The sequence below is a fragment of the Auxenochlorella protothecoides genome (genome assembly GCF_000733215.1).
Source record: "Auxenochlorella protothecoides strain 0710 unplaced genomic scaffold scaffold40, whole genome shotgun sequence".
In the NCBI taxonomy this organism is placed as follows: domain Eukaryota; kingdom Viridiplantae; phylum Chlorophyta; class Trebouxiophyceae; order Chlorellales; family Chlorellaceae; genus Auxenochlorella; species Auxenochlorella protothecoides.
Window position 1 is genome coordinate 184,614 of NW_011934210.1, and position 9,278 is coordinate 193,891.

Here is a 9,278-nt window from a genome sequence, read left to right on the forward strand (position 1 = left end):
CCCCTTTCCGATCCCCCTCCCCCCCTCCCCCCCTCCCCCTCCACCCTCACACACAAACACACACACACACACACACACAGCTGCAAGCCTACTTCCTGGTTGCCGACGACATCATGGACAGCAGCCTCACGCGGCGCGGCCAGCCTTGCTGGTACCGCCAGCCGCACGTGGGCATGGTGGCCATCAACGACGGCATCATCCTGGAGTCGTGCATCTACCGCCTGCTCAAGCTGCACTTCCGCGCCCACCCCGCCTACGTGCACCTGCTGGAGCTCTTCCACGACACCACCCACCGCACCGCGCACGGGCAGCTGCTGGACACGACCACCGCGCCGCCGGGTGGCGTGGACCTGACCCGATACACGGAGGGCACCTACCTGCGCATCGTGACCTACAAGACCGCATTCTACACCATCTACCTGCCCGTGGCCTGCGGCCTGGCGCTGGCGGGCGTGACCGACGAGGCCAGCCTGGCGCTGGCCGAGGACCTGAGCGTGCGCATGGGGCGTTACTTCCAGATCCAGGACGACGTGCTGGACGCCTTTGGCGAGCCGGAGGTCATCGGCAAGGTGGGCACCGACATCCAGGACTCCAAGTGCTCCTGGCTGGTGGTGCGCGCGCTGGCGGTCGCCAGCGCTGAGCAGCGTGAGGCCATCAAGGCAAACTACGGGCGCGACGATGCGGAGGCGGTGGAGGCGGTGAAGGCCGTGTACCGGGAGCTGGACCTGCCCGCCGCCTTTGCCGCGTACGAGCAGGAGAGCTACGACGGGCTGGTTCAGGCGATCGAGGGGCAGGACAAGTTCCCACCCGCCGTCTTCATGGGCATTCTGGCCAAGATATACAAGCGCACCAAGTAGGCCTGTGTCTGTCGGGAGAGTGTGAAGCTGGGACAGGAGTCAGGACGAGTGGTCAGGATGGGGAAGGAGACAGGGGAAAGGGCGAGCCAGGGGCTGGTGGCACCTGGCTGGCGGAAGGGGGCTGCCCAGGCGTCAACTCCTCCTGCTCCCGCGCGAAGTGTGCTGGTGCAGGGAGCCTCTCGCAACGCCCGGGCCCCCATCAAATACTTTGGGGCAAGGGGCGACAAGGCAGTGGCCAGCACATGATAGTAATCTTATCGGAACCTCATTGCGAAATTACCATCCATTGCCGACAGCACTTGCCCCGCCGAGGTCGAACTGGTGCGCGATGCAGTGTGCCTCTCTCACCCACTCGACCACCCCCGCCGGTGAGTGGGGGCCCGCTCGGTCCTGCTGGATGGCTGGCGGCATGGATCTCGAGTCCTCGAACCCGAAACTCGGGCGTTGCCTCAGGGTTCCCGCTCACACTTCCTGCCGTCGACCCCACCCCTCCTCGTCACAGGCCTGGCAGGGAGCAAGGCCAGCATCGCGACGCGGCCCGTCACCAGGTCCCGTGCACCGACCGCTCCTGCCCGTCAGTCTAGGAAGGTACGCTCCATGCCGAGTGGAGAAGTGGCCCTGGCATACCCGATCGCCTGTGAGAATGGAGGGGCACACCCAGCCACTATCAAGGGTGCCTCCCAACCGCTTGCACCCACACAGGCCCTGCAGACCCGCGCCACCGCACAGCTGGACCGTGACGTGGCCAGTATCCTGAACCTCACCAATGGAGCCCCCGATCCGCGCCCTGCCGACATCTCTAGGGTAGGATTGACGGCTGGGAGGCCTGCCGGTCAGGGAGGAGGGGGGGAGGGGGGGTCCGGTGTGCCAGTGCACTGGATCGGCCATGTGTAGACGCTGTCCCTTTTTCACTCCCCTCTCGTCTCACGGCGCCCCAAATCCCACCACCACCACCCTTCCCCACTCCCCCCCACACACCGCCCAGACCGTGCTAGGCATCATCCTGGGCGGCGGCGCCGGCTCCCGCCTGTACCCCCTGACCAAGCAGCGCGCCAAGCCCGCGGTCCCGCTGGGCGCCAACTACCGCCTGATCGACATCCCCGTCTCCAACTGCATCAACTCCGGCGTGAACAAGATCTACTGCCTGACCCAGTTCAACTCCGCCTCGCTGAATCGCCACCTGTCCCAGGCCTACAACTCCAACGTGGGCGGGTACAACTCGCGCGGCTTCGTGGAGGTGCTGGCCGCCTCGCAGACCACAACGCAGAAGAACTGGTTCCAGGGCACGGCCGACGCGGTGCGGCAGTACCTCTGGCTGTTCGAGGAGGCCACGCGCGGAGGTGTGGAGGACTACCTCATCCTCTCCGGCGACCACCTGTACCGCATGGACTACTCCGAGTTCGTGGCTGCGCACCGCCGCGCGGGCGCGGAGATCACGGTCGCGGCGCTGCCCTGCATCGAGAAGGAGGCTGAGGCGTTTGGCTTGATGAAGATCGACGACTCAGGGCGCATCCTGGAGTTTGCCGAGAAGCCCAAGGGCGACGCACTGCGGGCGATGCAGGTGGACACCACCCTCCTGGGCCTGGACGCTGAGACGTGAGCGTTTTTTTGGGGGGGGGGGGAGGGGAGGGTTCAGGGGTGGAGTTACAAGTGGGATGGAGGAGAGGAGAGGTGTGAATGGATGGGTGGGTGTGGGTGGGTGCAGTGGCAGGTGGGAGGCGAGGAAGATGGTTCTGGGTAGAACCTGAACTAAGTTTCTGGTATAATGCTTGCTGCGCTCTGGGCGGTGGTGATGGTGTATGTGATTGGCATCACCCCACTCCATGCCCACATCGACCCTCAACACCCCGCTGACATTCGCCACCCGTGAATGCAGGGCCGCACGCAAGCCGTACATCGCGTCCATGGGCATCTACCTGTGCAAGGCCAGTGCCATGCACCACCTGCTCACCGAGCGCTTCACCACCCAGAACGACTTTGGGTCGGACATCATCCCTGGCGCCAAGGATCTGGGCATGCACGTCCAGGCCCACCTGTTCAAGGGGTACTGGGAGGACATCGGGACCATCCGAGCCTTCTACGAGAGCAACCTGGGCCTGACCGACAGCCCCAACCCCAACTTCAGCTTCTACGACAAGGATGCGCCCATCTACACCATGTCGCGCTTCCTGCCCCCCTGCAAGGTCCTTTCCGCAGGTGCGCTGGGGGAGAAATGGTGCTGGGTGGAATAAAAAAGAGGGGGTTGGTCTTGAGCAGGGGGGACAAAAGTGTCGCGCTTGGACGGCGGTGGCCTACCCCTATGCTTAGCCCCAGTCCACGGTGTATCCTCCCCTTACAATACCATTGGCTCACATACAGAGGTGGAGATGTCCATCCTGGGCGACGGCTGCACCGTCAACCAGGGCTCCCGCATCGTGCACAGTGTGATCGGCCTGCGATCCCGCATCGGCCAGGACTGCCTGATCGAGGACACCATGCTCATGGGCGCAGACTACTACGAGCAGGGGGCGGAGCTGGACGAGTGCGCGCGCCTGGACAAGTGTGTGCCCATCGGCGTCGGCTCCGGGTCCCACGTGAGTGGCACTGGCCTGGGAGGGGGGTGGATAGAAAGGGGAGTGGGGATGGGAAGGGTAAGTGGGTGTTAGTGAGAATGAGGGGGGGGGGGAACGTCAGATGCTTGGCACTCATCCGTAGATGTCTGCATGTGCATGTGGGAGGCAGGCTGCACTCGCAATGTCGCTGAGGAACATGTGCTGCCATGCTAGGCGCCTCGCCGCCCAATTCTTTCTTGCTCCTGTGCTCACATTGTTGCCCCATTTCTTGTTCCTCATCTGCGCAACTGCAGATCAAGGGCGCCATCGTGGACAAGAACGCTCGCATCGGACGCTTCTGCAAGATCATCAACGTGGATGGCGTGGAGGTGAGGCGGGCCATGGGGCTCGCTTACTGAGAGCCTGGGGGCTGTGGCATGGTGCCAAGCCTAGGCTCAAACCCGCCACACTCCCCCTGCACTGATCCCCACTCCCCCACCGCCCCCTGCCCCCCCTATCCCCTCATTCTCAGGAGGCCAACATGGAGCAGCAGGGTTACGTGATCCGCGACGGCGTGGTGGTCATCATCAAGGACACCACCATTGACGACGGCACCATCATCTGACGTGGAGGGCGCCCACCAACCCAAGGGTACCTCGTCCACGGGGCGCGCTGCCGCCAAAAATTTTGTCTGGGAGCAGTCGGCTGCTGCCGCATTGAACACAGAGTGCCCTCGCCCCTGAGAATGACGTCATGAGGCACCCCGTGCACCGCCCTCATGCCTCCCCCTTTGTCCGCATGGCTGCCTTGTCTCCTCCCACCTTGCGCTTGCTTCTCGCCATGTATCCACATCTGAAAGATCTCCCAGCAGAGGGTGTCGGGCAGCATGCACATGTGACGCAGTATTCTGCCAGACCTACATGTACTTTGCTGGTCAGAAGATTCAGGATGGGTCGCCAAGGGGTGCCGCTGGTTTGTGAATGCTCACGAGCTTGTGCCACTGATTCGGCAGGAAAACAGCATGTTACCAGGCAGGATATCAAGGCCAGTCGCCTGGCACGCCGCTCAGGCGGATGCTTTCTGTTGTTGCCAGCTTTATTGGGAATGTTGTGGCTTCACGCACCCCAACCAACTGGCAGACCCCGACCTTCTTTATACTATCTGAAGACCACGTGTTTCCATGCCCGAGAGACCCTACTTTCCTGGGGGTCCAACCAAACTCCTGCTCACCACTGCTCTGCGCGGTAGATTGCAGACTGCTAACAGGCACGAAATTGACAATGGGGTTGCACCACGGGCAGTGAGTCCAAGTCCACAACCCCAACTCCATCCCTCCCAGAGGCACTCAGAGGCCCAGGGCGGAGTTGAGCGCGGAGTAGACCTCCACGCCGGCTTGTGCGGCCGCGAGCTCGTAGTCGTCACCCTTGCCCTGCAGCGAGGCCAGCTTGCCCGTATACTCGGCAAGGCCGGCACGGACGGCGTCAGAGTCGATGTCGGAGAGAGGGACAGCCTCCACAGCACACACATCGGTGGTGGAGTCGGCATGGATGAAGGCGAAGCCGCCACTGCATTGCATGGACGAGGGTGGTGGGGTTGAATGTGAGGCAATGTGTGCAGGCTTCGGTTCCCATTAGATCTTACAAAGCCCACTGCTCCGATCGGCACCATGTGCGCTCATACCGTCCCTTTGAGGATACCTGGCTCGACTTGCTTCCTTGCCAAGCCCGACCACCGCCCTGCCCACACCTGACAAAGTACTTGGTGACGTCCTTGTCCAGCTCGTTGTGCACAGAGACGACACCAGGCCGGAGCTCCGCTACGGTGGGCACGTGCCCCGGCATGACGCCAAAGTCGCCGGTGGTGGCGGGCAGGAGGACCAGGTCCACCGAGCTGCCCTGGTTGATGGCCGCAGAGGGAATGTAGAAGTTGAACTTCAGCTTGTCGGGCACGCTGGCGTTCTCCACCTTCTCCACCGGCTTGACGAAGTTGCTGGGAAACTCAGGCTCGTTCATTGTGCCCTGGAAGGCAGCGAATTTGCTCAGAAACTCCTGCGAGTTGGGCACGGGTGGTGGGAGGGCAGACGGGTGGAGGGGGCCCGGGGTCCGATGACATTGCGCGAACCCAAGCTTTCGCGGATCGCCGGTAATCTTGAAACCCCGTGCCCGACCTTCTTGCTCTGTTCGCTGGCATTCAGCTCCTGGAAGGCAGCAGTGCTGGAGCTCACGCTGCGGAGACCCGCCGCGCGGCATACGCCGCGAGCCGCGTGCCGCAACATGCTTGTCCAGTCACGCGAACAACTGCTTTCACACCAAATATCCGGTGTCGAAGAGGGGGGCGACCAACCCAAATTCTCCCGTGTAGTAAATGCCGAGCAGTCGCCCTTTCCAGTACCACGAACGGCACCCGGTTTGGTGCCTCCCCTCAAGTAGCAGTAAACATCGGCATTCAGCCCCCAAGAACCATTATATGTGACTATGCAACCGATTGTTGAAAAATTGCATGTGTTGTGAATACCAGGGTTAAAGTGGCGACGCCTATGTTTCAAGATTCTCGAGCATGTCAGGCTGATTCCTCCAGAATCTATCAATCAGCAGGACACCCCCAGATCCTTTGTCGTAAACAGACTCTGAGGTAGGATGAGCACATGATCTGAGGTTCATCCTATCCTCCGATGAATCGAGGACCTTGTGCACCTGGCAAAGAGGCCTCTGCCAATTCCTACTCGTTTACCGAATGTACATCCAAATTGGAGCAGTCTGAGGGAACAAGTGAACCTTCCCCAAAGCTCCAATGTTCTGGGGCCTGTCGGACTACAGACTGGCGCTATGCATTGGGCATTGATCTGAGTAGGGAGAAACGTTTTGGCCTGTTGCAGTGCTCTGCGCTGACTGACATGAGACGCTCTCCGTCTGCCGGTTTATATGTGTACCTGATGACCCTTCATGAAAGCCCTGAAGTACACGGGTTGATTTACTCCTACTGAAGTGCTCACTGAAGCCAGGATGGCTGCAAGGCTACGAGGAGACTCGATTCGCTGGGTGTTGCAATGTCTGCATCATGTCCTTGCTCCGGGAGGAGGGGTAGGAGGGGTAAAGTCATGGCGCGACGAGATCGCCGGAGTGTTCGTGTAAAATCGGTCGACCAGGGCCTCGATGTGTCGGTGCGCGGCCCAGCTCGCAATCATTAGCTATTCTTCAATCGGGATCTAGACGTGCTTATCCCTCTGGCCCTCCCAGGGGCGTGCCCAAGCATGGAGAGATGGGGTCTGCTCACGGTGCGCGCGGAGCTGCTGCTTAGTACCTGCTGGTGACCTGCGGTCAGCGTATGCAAATAGCACGCAACTCATACCCCATCCACCGCCACCGCAGTGCCTGGTCCTGGCCACCTGCATCTCCTGGACCCAGTCACAGGCGGTGGGCGTGGGCGACGACACCCCGGCCCCCGCCACCCCAGACTCCGGTGTGAATACCACCGCTCCGCAGACCCTGGCAGAGAAGCAGTACCAGAAGGCCATCTCCATACGGTACATGGTGGGGGTGTTGTGTCCAGGACTCTGGGAGCATGCTCTGCTCAGTGTCCCATCGCACCACCAGGCCCCTGCCCTCCTGTGCGCCAGGCTCCTGGGAGGGGCCGGGCGCGATCTCCTACTCATATACTCCCTCACATTGCCACACACGCAGGGACTCAGCATCCCCCAGCAAGGAGGACCTGGCCACGGCGGTGAATCTGCTGCTGGCCGCCGCGGGGATCGACGCCATCCAGGTCGCCCCCGGACGTGGCCGGGCGGCCGGCACGGGTCCCCCCCAGGCCAGGGATGCGCCGGTCACCGCAGCGGATGTGAGCATCGTCCCCACCCCCAACGCCGGGGCACCCCACAAGGAGGCCCTGCGCGAGCTCATCTACGTGTACCTGGAGGGGGACGGCGTGCCCTACAACCCCGCCATCGCCGACGCGCTGCTGCATGTGCTGGCCGACGCCGGGTCGGCGGAGGCCGGCGCAGACGTGGGCCTGCACACCTCGCTGGGGGTGCGGCTGGTGGGCCCCAACCCGCGCGGCGCGCTGTTCGCGCTGTCCGCGCCGGACCTCCCCGCCGCGCTTGCGCGGTACCAGCTGGCGGCCATGGCTGGCGACGGCGCGGCGCAGATGGCGCTGGGCCACCGCCACCTGCACGGGCTGGGCGTGCCGCGCTCCTGCGAGGCCGCCGCGCTGTACTACATCCCCGCCGCCGGCGCGGCGGTGGCGCTGGCCTCAACGCGGCAGGGCCTGCCGCCGCAGCGCGCGCTGCGGCTGGCCGGCGCGACGGGCGGCGGGGGCGCCCACCCGCGCCACGACCCGGGCCAGGAGGTCCTGCACTACCAGTGGTTTGCGGACTTTGGGCACGTGGAGGCCGCGCGCGCGGTGGCGCTGGCGCTCGCCCGCGGCGGCGATGCCGACATGGTGCGCGCCGTCGGCTACCTGCGCCAGTCGGCGGAGGCGGGGGACGCGGAGGCGCAGGCGCACCTGGGCCACGCCTACGCCGGCGGCGTCGGGGTGGCCCGTGACAACGCCACCGCGGCCCACTGGTTCAAGCAGGCCGCCGAGAAGGGTGGGTGGCCCGGGGGCGGGTTTCTTGGAAGTTGTGTGCTTGTTCGTTTCGTTTCGTGTGTAGGGGTGGTGGGTGCGGGTGGGCGGCGTCTAGGGGCGAGGAAGGAGAGATTGATGTGGCAGTGGGTGTGCCACAAGGAGTGGTCGCCTCCGGAAAGTCACAGAGGAAGGCACAGCCTGCTGTGAAGGAATGTTCCTCTAAAAGGGTCCGCGCTCGGCTGGCGGTGCATGTTCACCACCACCACCCCCCGTTGGGTCGCAAATCTCTCCAAACACTCCCCCACCAAAAAACAGGTCATCCGAGCGGGTACTTTGGTCTGGGGTATATGCACCTCGAGGGATCAGTGGAGGGCGCGTCCCTGCAAAGAGCCTTTTCCTACTTCAGGCAGGCGGCTGACGCGGGAGTGATGGTGGGCCAGTGGCCCGGGCACGCAGACGCTCACTTCTTCCTAGGTGAGAGGATTAAACTTCATCAAAAAGGGGTTGTTTCTGTGAAAGAATTCAAGTCCATCGTGTTAACCACTCCACCACAGCAGCGTGGTTTTGTCGGGGCTGGCCCTGGAATCCAGGGAGCGCTTTTTTTGTGCCTCAACAGCAGTTCGCTGCCGGCAGGATTCGAACCTGCGCGGGTTTCCCCAATGGATGCGGCTCGAATCACAGAGTGGCGGGAAGCTGTTTTTGTCCTATATGACCTCGCGTTTTGTGTGTGCGGAATGCCCTGGAGGATTTACGAGGTCCATCCATGGAAGGGGGTTGGGGCCACACCGACCACGCATTGACTGGCACCGGAACACTCCTCCTCCATCTGCCACCACACGGCTGCTCAATTCCACGCCAGCGCCCCAGCTCGCCTGCCACCCACCCCTTAACCCCACGCAGGCATGATGCACCTGCGGGGGATGGCGGTCGCCCCCGACATGCAGCGCGCGGTGCACCACCTGGGCGTGGCGGCGCGGCGCGGGCACATCCTGGCCGGCTACGACCTGGCCATGCTGCACCTGGGGGGGCACACGGGGTCGCGGGCCGCCTGCCCCGACGCGGTGGCCCTGCTCAAGGAGGTGGCGGAGCGCGGCTGGCCCACGCTGCAGGAGGCGCATGAGGAGTGGCTGCGCGGCGAGCCCGAGTGGGCCCTGCTCAACTACCTCAAGGCCGCGGAGATGGGGTACGAGGCGGGGCAGAGCAATGCGGCCTGGATGCTGGCCCGCGGGCACGGCGGCGTGGCCGACGCCGGGGCCGCCGACGCGGCGGCGCTGGCCCTGCACCGGCGCGCGGCGGCCCAGGGCTCGGTGGCCGCGCTGCGCGCGCT

The 9,278-nt window shown here is 63.7% G+C and overlaps 3 protein-coding genes across 3 annotated transcripts in view; 2 read left to right on the top strand and 1 right to left on the bottom strand.

The window, feature by feature from the left end:
- The window catches only part of F751_3787 (Glucose-1-phosphate adenylyltransferase small subunit, chloroplastic), a gene marked incomplete at both ends in the record, with an annotated part of 5,658 nt that extends 1,645 nt beyond the window's left edge, over positions 1-4,013 (top strand). Inside the window, 6 exons of the mRNA XM_011399361.1 lie at positions 1,560-1,661; positions 1,843-2,453; positions 2,734-3,053; positions 3,216-3,430; positions 3,703-3,777; positions 3,921-4,013. Coding sequence (XP_011397663.1) covers positions 1,560-1,661; positions 1,843-2,453; positions 2,734-3,053; positions 3,216-3,430; positions 3,703-3,777; positions 3,921-4,013 — 1,416 coding nt within the window. The remainder of the gene's footprint in view (positions 1-1,559; positions 1,662-1,842; positions 2,454-2,733; positions 3,054-3,215; positions 3,431-3,702; positions 3,778-3,920) is intronic.
- Positions 4,014-4,733: 720 nt separating this feature from the next.
- F751_3788 (ATP synthase subunit delta', mitochondrial) lies at positions 4,734-5,663 on the bottom strand (the record flags this gene model as incomplete). The annotated part of the gene is made up of 3 exons (XM_011399362.1): positions 4,734-4,953; positions 5,135-5,436; positions 5,556-5,663. 3 exons carry the CDS (start codon positions 5,661-5,663, stop codon positions 4,734-4,736), a joined length of 630 nt encoding a protein of 209 aa, XP_011397664.1.
- Positions 5,664-6,638: 975 nt separating this feature from the next.
- F751_3789 (Sel-1-like protein 1) overlaps positions 6,639-9,278 on the top strand; it is a gene marked incomplete at both ends in the record, with an annotated part of 4,198 nt that continues 1,558 nt past the window's right edge. The window contains 6 exons of the mRNA XM_011399363.1: positions 6,639-6,662; positions 6,757-6,911; positions 7,069-7,624; positions 7,733-7,973; positions 8,267-8,425; positions 8,852-9,134. Of these exons, the coding sequence (XP_011397665.1) occupies positions 6,639-6,662; positions 6,757-6,911; positions 7,069-7,624; positions 7,733-7,973; positions 8,267-8,425; positions 8,852-9,134 (1,418 nt within the window). The remainder of the gene's footprint in view (positions 6,663-6,756; positions 6,912-7,068; positions 7,625-7,732; positions 7,974-8,266; positions 8,426-8,851; positions 9,135-9,278) is intronic.